We start from the raw sequence: 16,172 nt of genomic DNA, 5'->3' as shown, positions 1-16,172 counted from the left end.
TCCCGCGACTTTCACATCTCTTGGCAAGACCCTTCCTCTCGAGATGCGACCGCATGTACTGGCAAGCGCCCTCAGTGCCGCTTCACGGCTTTCTGACTGTTTCTCTTGTCAATCGTTGCCATGGAGGCCGTAAATGGTGCTCGCAATCCGCGCAAGAGACGCCGGATGCGCCGCCGCCTCGACCGTCCGGCCATCTCTGCACACCTGCTTCTCGACGACCGCCTGCAGGGCGAGGTGGGCGTGCTCTCCGAGGACCTCTTTGCTGATCTCTTTCGGGGTTATGATATTGCTGGTATGTTTGTACGCCTGCTACCCCTTCAGAAAGCTAACAGTGCATCTTCACTACAGCAGCCGACGCCAACTCCAAGCCTGTATATCATGTAGCCATCACCCCATGGCTACCATCCTCTCTAGTAGCTCCCGCCAGCGTCCCTTGGACTATATTGCCTATCCGGGCTGCGGAGAAGATGGAGGGTACTACAGCAAAACCGCATTCGTCCCTCCACGTCCCCGCTTCGTCTCTGGCTCTGCAGCCATTCCTGCAAGCACTCCACGCCGCTTCGCCGAACCGGACCCTACGACGAGACACGCCTATCGAGATCCGCATATTCGACGTTGTACCGGTTGGATTAGACACTGTATACGTGACCCTAGACACCGAGGCGCTGCGGAAACTGGACGAAGTGCACGCAAAATTCGGTGGCGGCTTCGGCGTTGCGCGGTCCAACGGCGCTGCAAAGGGTCCCAAGGGTAGATATCTACAGGCCAATGGCCCTCACGCGAAGGCTGCATTACGGGAGCAAACTGCTTCACAGGAGAAGGCATGGAAGAACGCAGTCCGGGACGCTCTTCAATCCCCTACCATCGTTCACGCCGGAGACATACTGCCACTCCCCCTACCAGCCCACCCCATCACGCATGTTCCTCCACCTCCTGCGAAGATCACGGCATGTGAACCAGTAAATCAAGGACTCCTGCTGCCTACAACAAAAATCGTTATACTCCACTCTCACAAAAGTTCCAAATCTGCTCCGATCCTGCCTCCGAAAGCAGCACCCGTCACAAACGGTTATGGTGATGACGACGACGAGGATACCTCCAACGAGCAGTTCTACTCGGCTGCTGAAGAGCGCTCCTCTCAGGGTACCACACCTCCGGGCGACGAATCCACGGACAATCTGGACTCTGAGCTGTCGGGTAGTGACGCAGGCGACCTGTCTGACGACTCCGAAGACATCATCTCGTTGAATGCTCCCATGCTGCCAGCGCAACCGTCAGGGGTCCTTTCCGCGTTCAGCTCCGCCACCCCACGCCCTGGGAATACCTATACGAATGGAATAGCTACTCCAGGGTCCGTCTTCTCCAGCTTCACAGCCACCACGGCACGCGGAGGAGCCTCCAAAAGTAGGGTCTTCAAGGCGCAGGGCCTCCTGCAATCGATTCCCGACGAGCTTATGCATCCGAAACCAGGCGTTGACGACGATGAAGAAGCTCGGATATTCGTCGATACGAACACATTGGTCAAGGTTGGCTGCTTCTCCGGCGACTGGGTCAAGCTCGAGTCTACAGCAGAACCCTCCCAGCACCCACTTTGGGGTCTTGGCGCCTTCGGCGCTGGTGAAGAGGAGAAGTCTGAATGGCGACCTGCCCGTATATATGGTCTGCCTGAGACCATGACGAAGAAGATTGCGCGCTATCCCGTTCATAAGACCGAAAACCACGACCGCAGATCAAGTATATCTGCACTTCCCCAAGCCATAGCCTCCTCCACAGCATACCTCTCCCCTATCTTCCTAGCAAATCTGGGTAGCCCCTCACATCTCCGCATCACAGCGCTGGCGCCTCATCAACCCTCGCACGTGCCCCGGACTATGCAGAAGCCACGATTAACGAGTTCATCCTTGCCCCCCTCCGCAAAGGAGGTGACCCTTTTGAAGCTCTCCACGCCTCTCTCGTCCGACCGATTGCTTCAGCCTAGCTTGTTTGCAGCTCTGAAGGAATATTTCGAACAAAAGAGGCGCATTGTGAAGACAGGCGACTTGGTCGGTGTCGCGATCGACGAGTCCCTTGGCCGGGCTACATTCCACGCCGCTGAAGGCGATATCAGCAGCGAAGAGCTTCTAGCGAAATCCAAGGCGAGGCCTGGCGAAGACTCAACGACTCTCGGAAGCTCCGCTCCCAAGGCCGTAGCTTGGTTCAAGATCGGAAAGACGGTCTCGGCTTCTACCCAAGATTCGGAAGAACCTGATATCTGGGGTGGAGTTGTGGTCGTCGACGCAGCCAGTACCAAGATGGAGATGAATGGCAGTGAGCAAGGAAAGATTCCCCCAACTGTTAGCAGTGCTTGGCAATATTACCTCGGTGCAAAGCGTCCTCCAGCCACGGCGAGCTCGCGGACCATCGCCATCGAGGAATTACCGAAACCCTACATTTCCCCGCTCCGCCGGCGTCTGCGCGAGTTGATGTCTGTCGCTACCAGTCCTCGAGCGATTCATTTGGGTTTACCCCCGATTGCCATCCTACTCACCTCAACGCAACGTGGCATTGGCAAGGCAACTATTGCTACTAAAGCGTGCGAGGACCTTGGACTACATACATTCCCCATTGACGCCTTCGATATTGTTAGCGAGGGTGGTGCTGGTGACGTGAAGACGGAAGGATTCCTCAAAGCAAGAGCGGAACGTGCCTTGTCTTGTGGACCCGAATATACATCTCTGCTGATCAAGCACGTGGATGCTTTGAATGCCGACCGAATGATCACAGCCGTGAAGGAAGTTCTGGCGGAGTCTCGAGTTCTCATCGCCACCAGCACCGAGGTCGACAAGATCCCAGATGGGATCCGTGGACTTTTCACACACGAGATTGAGATGTCCGCTCCCGATGAGGGCGAGCGTGAAGGAATTCTTCGAAGCATCATCGATGATGCCGGAATACGCCTTGCTCCGGACGTTGATCTGGGAAACGTGGCCCTGAAAACTGCTGCTTTGGTCGCTGGTGATCTGCTCGACGTTGTGGATCGCGCACTGGTGGCCAAGCGGAGGAGGATCGAGGCTTTGGCCGCAGCTACGGCCAAGTCGAGCGCTTCCCTGACGAATGTCACGGCGCGAGACATTGAGCTTGCAGGAGGCCCTTTCAGCAATAGCTTGACGAAGGCGGATTTTGAGGCCGCAGTGGATGCCGCCCGCAAGAACTTTGCGGATTCCATTGGAGCACCAAAGATCCCAAATGTCACTTGGGACGACGTGGGCGGTCTGTCGCACGTCAAGGACGCCGTCATGGAGACTATCCAGCTTCCACTGTCGCGCCCCGAACTGTTTGCCAAGGGCATGAAGAAGCGCAGTGGTATCCTGTTTTACGGCCCTCCCGGAACAGGAAAGACATTGCTCGCAAAGGCCATTGCGACCGAGTTCTCGCTCAACTTCTTCAGTGTCAAGGGCCCCGAGTTGCTCAACATGTACATTGGTGAGTCGGAAGCCAACGTACGTCGCGTGTTCCAGCGCGCAAGAGACGCACGGCCTTGCGTCGTCTTCTTCGACGAGTTGGACTCGGTAGCGCCCAAGCGCGGCAACCAAGGCGACAGTGGTGGAGTCATGGACCGTATCGTCTCCCAATTGCTTGCCGAACTCGACGGCATGAGTGATGGCAAAGAAGGCGCAGGAGGCGTCTTCGTGATCGGTGCGACCAACCGACCTGATCTTCTGGACCAGGCGTTGCTGCGGCCTGGCCGTTTCGACAAGATGCTATACTTGGGTGTCTCGGATACGCATGCAAAACAACAGACGATTTTGAAGGCGTTGACGAGAAAGTACGTACACGTTGCCTTGTTTCGCCTTTCTTCCATTCTCCATATTCCCTCCATATGACCTGAGAACTAACGTCTGCTGCCCAGATTCACCCTGCATCCCAGCCTCTCGCTCCAACGGGTGGCCTCTCGCCTGCCATTCACGTACACGGGCGCTGACATGTACGCCTTGTGTTCCGATGCCATGCTCAAAGCCATCACGAGACAAGCACGTGCAGTCGACGAGAAGGTCAAGGCGTACAATGCCACCCACGCAAAGTCAATATCGGTAGCCTACTTCTTCGACCATCTCGCTACGGAGGAGGACACGGCAGTCATGGTTACGGAGGAGGACTTCATGGAGGCGAACCGCGAACTCGTGCCCAGCGTCAGCGCGGAAGAACTGAAGCATTATGAGCGCGTGAGGAAGGCGTTTGAGGGCGCGGGGAAGAAGGAGGACAAGGAGAAGGTGCAGGCACAGCTGGCGATTACGAATGGGGACACGCCGCATTTCGAGATCACTACTCAGGGTTCGCACGGCGGAGGGAAAGGAAAGGGGACTGGTTCTGCGGAGCACGTGAGCAACAGTCAGGCGGAGAGTAATCCGCAGCCGAAGTCTAAGCCGGAGGAGGATGACGATGACGATTACGTTATCCGCACTGAGCACCTCGATATCAACGGTGACGGTGCCCTGGCGGATGGGGCAAGCAGAAATGGAAAACGAAAAGCAGCAGAGGCAGGATCGGGCGGATCGGTGAAACATGGCAAGGGGAAGAGCAGTGTGGATATCGCCGAAGGAGGGTTTGGGGAGGCGGCTCGGGATGACGATCTGTATGATTGAGGGGTCGGGTCATGCCTTTGGGGTTGGGCTTGCTTCTGTTTGCCTGGATATATGCGGTTGTACATGTGTACTTGTATGAGGGTACGGATGGCAAACCTATGTGACGGTCTTGTTGTATCACAGGCGCTTGGGCTGCGTATAGATAGATCAAGGTTCCAGGTCGGACATTGGCTCCGATCCACCTCCTCGTTCCTACTGTCCAGCACATGATGAAGTCCGTTTCGCCTGACACGGCACCCAGGAGGACAAACAATCATTACAACTCATCGATGGGGTATTCCGTATCCTGGGTTCTGAAACTGCGATCTTCTAAGCCCGGACCTTCTAAGCCATATTCGGTTAGCGTCATCGTGGCTGGGGAGGCTTGGCAGGCTTACCCCAACCTCCTCCCATCCTCCCCGTTTCAACGGTGATCTGTTTCACCAAACGATTTTAACTGCTGATGAGTTACGCAGGGCACAGTGGCACCAAAACGCGCCTTGCAATCCTAGAGGACCGATTGGCCCTACCTATTTTTGTGTGGTTGCTATGGGTGTCGTGGCTGAGGGTTTTTGGGTTTGAAGATGAGGGGTATATATGGGGGTGGATGGGTGGTTGGTGTAAGACTCGGTTTGTGTGTTGTCTGAACCTGACTTATTTTCCCACGAGGCTTCTTCTCCGTCAAGGACTCTTTCTCTATTTCCCTCTCTTCTTCGCTCTTACAGTTTTTACGGAGTAGTTCTTCTTCGGCCCTAACTCGCGGCTTCCCTGCCTCCGTACCAAATCCCAGTTTCTGGAAGCTAGAGTGCACATCGGCTCCTTCGTATCATCATACCATAGGAATACAGAACTGAGGAAGACTACTGCGGACACAAATCCCGGCTGTCGACTAGGAGTTCACTCAGGTTGACAATATCTTACCCATCATCATCATGAGATCCTATACCGCTGCCGCGGCCCTCGCGGCCCTCGCATCAACGAGCCATGCCGCGACCGTGACGCTGCAGGAAACGCCCTGTCTGCAACCAACAGAGTTGAAGACGTATACGGTAGAAGTGGGCAAACTGGTCGTCGTTGGTATGTATCCATTCACTCCACACTCGCCCATATCCCCTCAAACCCTCAAACCCATACTAACGACCCCCTCAAGACATGCCCTCCATCTGCGGCCTCAAACTCGTATCCACCTCGGACCCCGCCTCCGCCCCCTTGGAAGCAATAACATGCCAACTCTTCAAAGACGCCGCCGGCCAAGTCCCCGGGTCTGCGAAATTCACCTTCGCATCCCCGGCGCTGATTGCCACGAATCCCGTCCAGGAGGGGAGTATTCGGTGTGATGTAGGCGCTGCTCCTGCTTCTTCTTCGACTGGAGAGACGCAGAGCGTGACGACGGTTGTGTCGCCTGTTACGGCTACGGGGACGGGCATGCCCGTTGGAGGGGGCTATGGGAATGGGAATGGGACGCTTGTTGTCCATCCGACGGCTACGCCTACGGGGAGTCAGACGCCGCCGGGCCCGGAGGGTGCGGCGAATGGGTTGGCAGTGGGAACTGGGGTCGGATTGACGGCTTTGATGCTGGTGATTGGGGCTTTGGTGCTTTAGATGAGAGGTGGTGGTAATGGGAGTAGTGATGGGTGGGCATTTGGTATGGAGTTTTGGGTTACGAATGGTGTGCTTTTTCTTTTTCTTTTCCTCAGCATGGCGATATTGCGCTTGGCGTGAATGCACTGGGATGGCGAGGGTTTCTGGGCGAGCTTCATTGCTACATAAACGGGAAGGGGTGGTTCGGTAGAGTAAACCATATAGTAACCTAATTAATGATAATGGGTCTGCAATAGTCCATTCCATCCCCATCATGCAGAATCATACTCCTCCTCGGTACTAGAATCCTCCTCCGACCTAGAATCCTCCTCTGACCTATACCCGGGCTGCTCTGCGTCCACACTAACTTTGACGGCAGCATTCGCCTTCGCCCTCGTGAACAACTCCTTATTCGAGTAATACTGCCCCTTGCCTAGATAAATGAGCCTACAATCCCATCGTGGTCAGTGTCAATCATATTCCATGACTCCGCAATATACCGCCGGGGAACAGGAACAGGAATAAAACATACACAACAGCTCCCTGCACAAGCATCGCCCACCTTGCAACCACAACCTCAGTGCTAAACGTATACGTGAGCGCGACGACGGAGAGCACGAGGCCGATTCCCTCGGCGCTGCTGATCACGCCCGAGATCGCGTTGACTGAGGGAATATGTGTGCGGCATAGGAGGATGATGGTGGTGGTTTCGAGGGCGATGCCGAGGGATGCCTGTATCGATGTTTAGAGACTGGTAGCAGTTACACTGACCGATTGATGATTCGGACTTGGACTTTTGGAAGGGTGGAGATGAGGAGGTTGAAGAGGAGGGAGACGTATCGCAGCCAACGCTAGATCTCGTGCATGCGCAGGGATACGCATTTCCGATCCCTTATCTGGAATCACGCCTCGCGCGAGAAGGATGGTGGTGATGTTTAGACCTGGGGCGAGGGCGCGGAGGGCGAGACTGCATTGATCGGGTCCGGGGGCGCCGCGGATGGCCCAGTGGGATCGTCTGGGTGCTGCTATGTCGGACATGGTTTGGTTTGTTCGTTTCGGGCAAGGGAAGCTTCTTGTACGATGATTTGTGATTGTGGGGGAGGAGGTGAGGAGGTTGGAATGGGGGTTTTTATGGCTCGGAGGGATGACTATTTTTTATGCAGTCAGTGGGCTGGAGTCACGGAGTTTCGCATTTCGGAAAGACAACTGTGTTGTGAGGGAAAACACCTTCTTCGTTTTTGACAGTACGGTCTTACGGAGGTTTATACCTTGTTGACATGCAAAACGTCGTTTTCACCGGCACGTTTTTGGAGTTGTCCTGCATTGCGTGGAGTTTCAGGGACTAGGTAGGAGACTTCGATGGACCTGACATCGCTTCCTACCTATGTACGTATTCTACATTAAATCAAAAACAACCCTACGGTGTTTACTTGGCCGTTTAAAGTGCAGGGACTTAGTGTTTGTAAGTAGATGTAATGCATTTTGTGAATCGCCGTAAGATAGCTATCCCCCTGAGCTATTATGTAAACAGGCTACGACCCAACCCGAACCACCAGACAGCCAGAGCGCGGTGGCTCCGCCTACGCCATGTCATCATAGCTCGCTTACACGACAACTCGTATGCCAGGTAAAACTCGGGGTGGAGAAGTAGCAAAAATGGGCGTGAATCGGATCTGGGAATCGGGGATAATGACGTCATAGTGTATAGACTCATCAACGATCACCACTTTGATATGCAGTGCACCAGGAAAAGGAAAACGAACATAAATCCACTCGCGCCACCGACTTGAAACCCCCCACTTTGAAGAGACTGATTCTCCCAATCCTCATTCCCTCCTGATTGACGAGCAGATGTTCACATCATCCTAGTCCCGCCATAAGCCATACCTATCTACACATCAATCACTCCACTTCGAAAACCCCACGATCATGTCCGGCGCACCCTCCCAACCCACCACTGCGGACGCCTACCAAACCCCCGCCAACCCAGCTACAAAGAACCCCTCTGAATCCCACGCCGCCGCAAACAGCACCAGCAACAATGCCGAAATCGTCGAACAGCGCATCCCACAGACGCAATCCTCACCCGGCGAAGCGCAAGAATGGGGTCTAGCCCGCGGCGTGCGCGGCGCGGGGCCTGGCGAGGAAGCCAAGGGCCTGACAGAAGAAGACGTCGGGCGCCACAGGGAGCTGGACGGCGAGCAGATGTACATGCCCGGGGAGGGGAAAGTGGCGGATGCGGTTGCCGGGAGGGGTGGAGCGGGTGGTCAGGTTGGGGGTGAGCAGGTGGATCTGGCGGCGGATTTGGACCGGTATGTGAGGGATACAAGTGCACCATCTATACGTTTGTGTTGTTTGCTAACCTTTGGATAACAGGAAGAAGGCTGAGCAGGCCGAAGCGAGAGAGGCGATTAAGAAGCAGAGGGCGGAGGAGGTGGAGGAGGGACGCTTGGGACAGCGAGGTGGTCCTGCTACCAATCCGAAGTGGTGGGCTGGGCCGGGCGGTCCGGCTACCACGGCGGATTCCTGGGCTGGACCTGGATAGATTGAAGTCGTTATGATGTTGATGATCCGGAAGGATAGCGGCGGGAGGAATCTTGCAGGCCGTGCTTTGGTGTAGACTGCTAAAGCTGCTGTATGATACGTAATTGCTGTATACGAATCATATAACCATCTTAGCCACACCATGGTATTTCCATGCTCGAGATATATGCCAAACGCAGTGCTCTTATCTTCTAGCTCCCATTGATAGTTGTAATACCTAAGATAGGGCCCTTCCCTTCCAAATTACTTCAATGCGGTACGCCAGCCCACAAAAAAGCCGTTTGGATATTCGACGTGATATAGTTCCGGAAATGCCGCAATTCTTTCGAATGTTTTTGCCTCCTTACCAGAAGCAAGATCCACAGAACGCCATCGCTATGCCCAATGGAAAAAAGAGAAACATAATTGCAAGCTCCTCACTGAGTATCCATAGCCAGGGTCTCAAGACTATCGGTCGGCTCTTCGACGTGATTCGTACGCTCCGCGACCTCCTTGATTAATTTCGCAGCTTGTTCTCGAGTTTTCCTACACCACTCCTGTATTGATTCGGCTGGCCCACCTTCAATTCTGATGGGTCGAGGATCACCTGGATTGCCCAGGACGGTCCCTTGGAACCTGGACTCGACGCCTGTTTTACTGTGCTTCTTCATGAGTGCTGCACGGCCGTTAGCCCTGTGACAGAATGCCCAACCCTGTCGCAAACATACTAGTCAGATAGTCCTCCATCTCTATGGCGTCCAATGCTTCCGTTGCAGAGAGCGCAGGTTTCAATGTCCCCGCTATTCTCCGTATCTCCTTGTGAACATCCCCTTTGACCCACTCAATGAATTTCCTCACATCTTCGGTGTCTTCATCAAGCCGTCGCTTCTCCTCCTTTGCTCTTGCCCCGCTATCTTCGTCGTACTCCTCCAAAGGTCTCCGGAGCATCTCCTTCCAAACTTCTTCGGCCCCGGTAAGAGTGGGCACTAGGAGCCCGCAGTCTTGCATCGCCATGCGCACATCTGTGAGGTCGGGCGTGAGATCATTATGGTTCGAATAGGCATTGTAGGCTGTCCGCGACGCGAGCAGTAGCATGTACCGTGCAGTCAGATCCACCAGCGTATCTACTACAGACGGTTTGGCGCTGTGGAAGCCTGCGGCGCGCAGAATGTAAAGGACGGCTGGACGCAGCAGCGTGTTGAAGAGCGCGGAGACTTCGCCAGTGGACATGCTGGCAGTCAGGCGTATAGTCTACGTGCAGAGGTCCGATCGGTTGGGTTGTCGTTATATCTGTGCCGAGTTTTGCATCATGGCCAGTTGAAAAGGCGTCGTTCAGAGAGTACTGGCGGCGTTGTAGGAGCTCGGTGTTCGGCGCTGAAGGTGACAAGGGAGTGCGGCCGCTAATTCACGGCTGCATGCCAAGACTGGGGCAAGAAGGCTTGGCGCGACTTCATTCACTTCCAAGAAGCAGACCTCGCCTTGTCCAGTCGCTCGCAACACACAGGCGACGCCCATGTCGCCCTGAAGGCCTCCCTCTGCCACTTCCACGACGGCTCCCCACATTCGTTCGAGCTCCCAGACAATGAAGCTCAAGCTCACGGCAAAACCGCCGGCCGCCCCGGATGGCGCGCCTATACGTTCACCTGCGAACGAAGCTCCCACGCCCGGCGGGTCAGCGCCGAAGATCAAGTTCAAGCTAGCTCCCTCCACTGTAGCGCCTGGCGACACAGCCGAAGCTCCGAAGCCGAAGCGGAAGTACACGAGGAAACCCAAGTTCGACGAGAACGGGAACCCAATATTGCCCGCTGTGAAGGCGGTGAACCTGAAGAAGAGGCCTCGAGAGGAGAATGGCGAGGATGCCAACCGCAGCACCAAGCGCAAGATAAAACCGACTTTCAAAACTCTCGAGAGGGTGACCTCGGACGATGAGATGGACGAGGAATTGCAACCCGCCCCGCCGCCTCGCCCTCCTGTCCGCCAGGGTTCCACGCTTAAGATCAGGATGAAGCCTGCGGCAGGCTCAACGCAGCCGAAGGGTGTGAGCATCGTCAAGATCAAAGGTGTCCTAGGCAAACCTCCAGTCAGACCGCCAGGTGTGGGATACGACAGTGAGGCCGAAGATGCGGAGGTGGATCCGGCTATCGAGTCGCAATTCATCCTTCGCATGCAGCCCGGACCAGACTGCGACCTCGTGAGAAAAGCGATCGATGAGAAGAAGATTGGCAAGCCTCAAGCAGAGGGTGGAACGAATGTCATCTTCAGGTTCTTCGACCGCGAGGGCCGTCGGGCCATGGTCAACGTTCAGGGTCGCCTGTATGCGGCTACCATGGTGGACCTACCGTGCGTCATTGAGTCCATGAAGAGCTGGAACAAGAGGGACTGGGTCAAGACTGCAGACGTGTGCCAGATGCTACTGGTCTTGGGCCCTGTACAGAGCGAAGAGGAAGCTAAGAGATTCCCTCTTCCGAAAGAGGTTGATCCACATAAATACCAGTATCCGCATGGATTGACGCCTCCAATGCATTGGGTGCGCAAACGTCGCTTCCGTCCGCGCCAGTCATACCACGAGATCGAGCAGAGAGAAGCACAAGTTCAAGCCTTGCTGGAGGCTGATGAGCTCGCAGAGCAAAATGGCGGCAAGGCAACGTGGGAGGTCATAGATGAGAGAGCAGAGACCACGGAAGAGGAAACGTCAGAGGAAGACGCCGAGGGTGAAGAAGACATCGCCGAAACCACAGAATACGTGCTTCAGAATGAGGCTGGTGAGGAGGTTGAGGTTGACAACGATGAGCTCGAGGCAGCACTTGCAGCCGGTTTGATGGAGGACGAGGAAGACGTCGATGGTCTATTTGGCGAGGGTGGAGCCGAGGTGGAGGTGGAGACACCGATCACAGCGCACGATGTCGCCGCCCATGCGCTTGGGGAGAACGGAGTCTCCGCTCCAGAATCCGCTGCCTCCACCCCCAATGCGCCCACTTCTCCGGACGACGACGAATCCGAGGACGATGACGCTGAAAGTCCTGGCGACCAGGAGGTGGATGCAGAAGCGGCTGCAGCTCAAGAGAGCCTTGAACAAGGCATGGCGGAGGTTCGCGAGCTGGAGCAGGAGATCGCAAAGGCTCAGGAGCAACTTGAGCTAACCGGTAACATTCTCTACAAGCAGCGATGCAAGAAGAAGATCGAGCAGCTCCAAACAGACCTCAGTCTCAAGAAGGCGGCCCTTGGGCTTGGTGATGATGGCGATTAATGGCGGGGACTCATTGGCCATTATCCTGATTCGATATGATCAATTCTTCTTACGGGTTGGCAAGGCGTATCGGTGGTCACTGTGTATCTGCATGGCAGCATTTGCAGGAGTTGGGGTAACCTGTGTACAGTACGCATTGGGCCTATCGAGAGCGCATCATTAAGGGGAACGATTCCGGCCATCAAACAAGGTACAAGGAAATGCCTAATCACAATGGATCTAAGAGCCTTTTGAGACAGAATTTTTCGCTTTTGGTCGTGCCTCCTAAAGCGGAGCAGCGCATGCAGCAATATTGTCTGTTCAGACACAACGGACTTATATTGATAGGGTCCCTTGCCGGCGCCCATGACAGCTTAAGCCTTCCCCACACCTACCTCAAGGTTTCCGTTTCCATGCGCCGTATTATAACCTAAAGCGCCATCAGTTTGAAATTCCATGCCGAATAACGAGAAGTAAAACATACCAGCAACCCAACCATCCTGCGGACGTGCACACTGCTCCGTAATCGACGCTACCGCCTTCGCAACATCACGGCTACCATGCGCGTAAAATCAGCCTCGACTTCTTTTCTCTCTCTTCCTCTCTCAAGGTCAAGGAAAATCCAACGTACCAATAACTCGCCTCCGCATTTCCCGTCAAACTGATCCCAGCAATGAGCGTGTCGCCATATTGGCAGAAAACGCCCACAAGGAGCTCATCGGGCTTGCGAGCGGGAACTCCACACATGCGCGTGCCGGCTGTGATGAGGTAGCCGTAGCAGGTGCGGATTTCTAGGGGAGAGGTGAAGCGTGCTGGGTGGGTTGCGCAATGGAGTGGGGACCTGGGGTTTGCGGAGAGGGATGGGGAGGGAGATGGGGATGCTGGAGGAAGGTGTAAGGGGTTAATGCTGGAAGAGATAGATTAAGGGTTTGCGTACGGAAGTCAGGGAGGTCCATTGCGAGGAGGTCGGCCATTGTCAGGTTGAGGGACTCGAGGGTGGGGAGTCCAGGGCCGGGGATGAGTTGAGGGAGGGCGGTAGCTTCATTGGCGACGGGGGAGGCTGTGGAAAAGCGTAGAGTGAGAATGAAAAGGGAGATAAGGGTACTGGGCGATGGCATCATCATGTCGTGGTCCGCGGCGGCACTTTCTGAAGTAGGGCCTCTCGTATGTATAAGCAATTCGAAAGCAGTGGAGCCACGAGGGATGCCTGTAGCGGTGAGGATATATACTATTCATTGATGTAACTGTGCCACAGGATGGGATTGTTTGATGTTTGATGATGCCTGCCTCCCCAAGTTTGCTGTTCACGACCGTCCTCAGCGAATCGATTGTAACTACCACTGTACCATTTCCACGGGTGGCACATCGAGGACGAATCACGATCATGATTCCCCCCTCTCCGAATATCCAGATGCTATTACCCGCCTGCTGATCACTTGCTTGGTGTTTAGCCATATCAGCTGAAGGTGCTTTCCCGTTCGCCAGCAGCTCCTAAACGCATCAGACTTGGATGGCACGTTGCGACATGTGCTGTCAAATTGATAGATGAAAGACCGCGGTGGAACAATCGCCTTGTTGCCTATGTACTTAAGAAAGGAAGCTCCTTGTACACGAAGTTAGCCAGTTTAGAGCTAAGAACGCCGGGGTATAAACTCATAAGCTGGATCTCTAGAAAGGACTACTTATATTCACAAGTAAAAACGTGGCCACATGCTGAAGAACTACTCCGCCTTGCTGGAAGAAAGCTGAGGTCTTAATTCCCTAATTCGAAAGAGCATGCAGATAGTAGCAGTACTTACTCAAGCGTATGTCTGTGGCATGGAGGCAGGAAAAGACTATAACTAGTCTACGGAGAGGGTTGCAGGCAAACGCGTTGCTTGGACTAAGGATAGCAATGTGTGTATGCAACAAGTAGTAATAAGATTCTTTATGTATTCTGTTCTAGCTATTGTGTTGTAAAGAGTTATAGAAACGTAGCCCGTAGACGTTTGATCTATTGCTCTGTTTTGCTGTAGGGGTTACCAGGTTTCTAAAATCAACAAGTTTGAACACCGACTCAACGGCTTCCGTTTTAGAGCTGTACCGCGGAGTAGGGTCGATGCGGTGAATGATACCTTGCATGGGCTTCACAACCTTCTCAAGAACCTCATTGGGGCTGTCAAGAATCTGTCAAGATGGTACTATAACCCCCAAGTTGAGATTCTTGAACAGGAATTCGATTCCATCATCACCGCTGTCCCCATCACTGTCTCCGAAAGCATCGCCGCTGTATTGCTCGAACCCTCGCCTCCGAACCCAGAACTCTTTCTCGACCTCCCGACGCCACAGGGTAAAATCTAGGGGATTTATGCTGTGCTGATGGTAAATGAGAGCCACCAATATTGCTTGTACATTGGCAGTGGGACGAATTTCACAGGAGGATTGGTAGCAAGGACCAATAATTACAAAGAGGAGGAGAATAGCAAGTGGCCTCGATTTGTCCGAAAGGCGTTTACGATGTAAAGAGGCGTTTGTCCAATGCCAACTTGGACTGGGAGACATTACAGATGCTGCAGTAGAATCGCTTACTCTCCTTGGCTCTAGCTCTAGTGGTTGCACTATACTGTTTGGACTTCTTAGGATTCTTCTCTTTCTAATTCATCTTCTTAGTTCTTTTGCGCAGCCGATGCCTTCCAAATGGGAGTGGGATGGGATTGACGGCTTTAGTGCTGATAGTTGGGGCTTTGATGCTTTAGATGAGGGGTTGTGGTAATAGGAGGAGTAAAGGACTGGCAATTGGTATAGAGTTCTGGGTTACGAATTGTGTATTTGTCTTCAGCAAACCTATCTGATTACATACATTGTGCAAATTCCTAATCCCGAAATGAAAAGTGAAAGGACATGCGAAGGCTGTCCACCATGCTTAAGACCCCTCAATCCTTCCCACCAACTTGAGGTGACGCTTCGTCTTGTTGTGAATGTTCAATTTACATTTCGATAGCGCACTGTAGTCGCAAACTGGGCAGTAGTACTTTTTGGATTCCTTTATCTTTGCCACATAATCCCGCTTGTGCAAAGTCTCCTTTGAGGGAGGAGCGGTAGTCCCACCAGCACGAAGTTCCTCCTGAGTGGCATGTGCCTGTGATGCCAGATGCTTGTTCAATGTCGGATTAGACTGAAGGGCGACGTCGCAGATGTCGCAGTAGAAGCGCTTACTCTCCTTAGCTCTAGCTCTAGTGGTTGCGCTATACTGTTTAGACTTCTTAGAATTCTTCGCTTTCTAATTTATCTTCTCAGTTCTTTTGCGCAGCCGATGTCCTTCCAAATCCACCGCCCTTTCCCTCTCATATGCCTGCTTGGATATCTCAACCATCCTCTCTGCAGCACGGAGTTTTCTCTGCTGTGCAACCTGTTCCAACTCTTCTTCAGTCTTGCAAAGCTCTTCACCAACACCCTCATTGAATGGCAGATGAGAATTCAGAGGCGAGTACTTGATTTGGGCCCGATCCCATGGGAGAAGCTCTGAAAATGATCCATCCATGACGGTCTCGAATGCTGTGTGGAAGATGCAAGTGAATAGGCCTTCGAGGCCGAGGAAATAAAGCCTTGCGCGCGGTACAATAGACGGTGGAGGAATAGGGGCAGAACAGGTCACACCAACGTGGGCAATGTCATATCCACGCTTTAGAGTTCGACAGCTTGATTCTACATACAGCAAAAGGACATAGTGTTACGAGGCTTCGTCGAGATAGGAAACTCCAAGTACTTTACATACACGAGTTCAAACAGTAGCCAACGGAATCTGCTCTACGAATAAGCGTATAGAAAGATTGTTATCCCTAGTCGAAATAACCCTTCTTCTCGCAGGAGCACAATAGAACCTAGAAAAGGGGTTCTGAATACCTACCTAACAGAACGCGCTAATGCTGTAAATTTTAGAAGCCTAATTCCCCCTATGAGGCAGAGCAAAAGCATAAAGCTCTACAGGCTACATTTCTAACACTCTTGACAAAACAATAGATATTACAGAATACAAAGAATTTCCCGCTACTACTTAATGCACATAAACATAGTTATCGTTAGTCTAAGCAATGCGCTTACGTCTCTATTCTCTTTACACGCCTCCGAAGGCCTTGGTATTTATGTCAGGGCTATCTACAGTGGCGGTTTCTCCAGGGCTTGTCTTACGAAGGTCAACGTCCTACGTCCTGCTACACCCCCTTACCTAGGTCTAGTTTTCTACTGTTCTACTGCTATTCTTC

General features: G+C 53.5%; 7 protein-coding genes across 7 annotated transcripts; 4 read left to right on the top strand and 3 right to left on the bottom strand.

Moving 5' to 3' along the window:
* Nucleotides 1-120: 120 nt before the first annotated feature.
* EI97DRAFT_497952 (AAA-domain-containing protein) lies at nucleotides 121-4,622 on the top strand (the record flags this gene model as incomplete). Its single annotated transcript, XM_033802533.1, has 3 exons — nucleotides 121-292; nucleotides 415-3,805; nucleotides 3,890-4,622. 3 exons carry the CDS (start codon nucleotides 121-123, stop codon nucleotides 4,620-4,622), a joined length of 4,296 nt encoding a protein of 1,431 aa, XP_033658870.1.
* A 413-nt stretch (nucleotides 4,623-5,035) lies between these two features.
* EI97DRAFT_497951 (uncharacterized protein) lies at nucleotides 5,036-6,448 on the top strand. Its single transcript, XM_033802532.1, has 2 exons — nucleotides 5,036-5,678; nucleotides 5,752-6,448. Exons 1-2 carry the CDS (start codon nucleotides 5,534-5,536, stop codon nucleotides 6,201-6,203), a joined length of 597 nt encoding a protein of 198 aa, XP_033658869.1. The 5' UTR covers nucleotides 5,036-5,533; the 3' UTR covers nucleotides 6,204-6,448.
* Nucleotides 6,449-6,454: 6 nt separating this feature from the next.
* EI97DRAFT_454537 (uncharacterized protein) lies at nucleotides 6,455-7,220 on the bottom strand (the record flags this gene model as incomplete). The annotated part of the gene is made up of 3 exons (XM_033800554.1): nucleotides 6,455-6,629; nucleotides 6,715-6,914; nucleotides 6,954-7,220. The coding sequence occupies 3 exons, from the start codon at nucleotides 7,218-7,220 to the stop codon at nucleotides 6,455-6,457; spliced, it is 642 nt and encodes a 213-aa protein (XP_033658868.1).
* An 800-nt stretch (nucleotides 7,221-8,020) lies between these two features.
* EI97DRAFT_429381 (uncharacterized protein) lies at nucleotides 8,021-8,784 on the top strand. The gene is made up of 2 exons (XM_033797427.1): nucleotides 8,021-8,494; nucleotides 8,559-8,784. Exons 1-2 carry the CDS (start codon nucleotides 8,112-8,114, stop codon nucleotides 8,725-8,727), a joined length of 552 nt encoding a protein of 183 aa, XP_033658867.1. The 5' UTR covers nucleotides 8,021-8,111; the 3' UTR covers nucleotides 8,728-8,784.
* Nucleotides 8,785-9,142: 358 nt separating this feature from the next.
* Nucleotides 9,143-9,935, bottom strand: EI97DRAFT_368636 (uncharacterized protein; the record flags this gene model as incomplete). Its single annotated transcript, XM_033795146.1, has 2 exons — nucleotides 9,143-9,381; nucleotides 9,434-9,935. The coding sequence occupies 2 exons, from the start codon at nucleotides 9,933-9,935 to the stop codon at nucleotides 9,143-9,145; spliced, it is 741 nt and encodes a 246-aa protein (XP_033658866.1).
* Nucleotides 9,936-10,177: 242 nt separating this feature from the next.
* Nucleotides 10,178-11,962, top strand: EI97DRAFT_26730 (uncharacterized protein). The gene has a single exon (XM_033794254.1). It carries the CDS (start codon nucleotides 10,288-10,290, stop codon nucleotides 11,950-11,952), a length of 1,665 nt encoding a protein of 554 aa, XP_033658865.1. The 5' UTR covers nucleotides 10,178-10,287; the 3' UTR covers nucleotides 11,953-11,962.
* Nucleotides 11,963-12,305: 343 nt separating this feature from the next.
* EI97DRAFT_454533 (uncharacterized protein) lies at nucleotides 12,306-15,451 on the bottom strand (the record flags this gene model as incomplete). Its single annotated transcript, XM_033800553.1, has 6 exons — nucleotides 12,306-12,361; nucleotides 12,416-12,486; nucleotides 12,563-12,812; nucleotides 12,869-13,138; nucleotides 14,917-15,190; nucleotides 15,242-15,451. The coding sequence occupies 6 exons, from the start codon at nucleotides 15,449-15,451 to the stop codon at nucleotides 12,306-12,308; spliced, it is 1,131 nt and encodes a 376-aa protein (XP_033658864.1).
* Nucleotides 15,452-16,172: the final 721 nt, after the last annotated feature.

This window comes from Westerdykella ornata (genome assembly GCF_010094085.1).
Source record: "Westerdykella ornata strain CBS 379.55 unplaced genomic scaffold EI97scaffold_1, whole genome shotgun sequence".
Lineage (NCBI taxonomy): Eukaryota > Fungi > Ascomycota > Dothideomycetes > Pleosporales > Sporormiaceae > Westerdykella > Westerdykella ornata.
The sequence above is the reverse complement of the archived record's forward strand: the minus strand, read 5'-3'. Positions and strand labels throughout refer to the sequence as shown.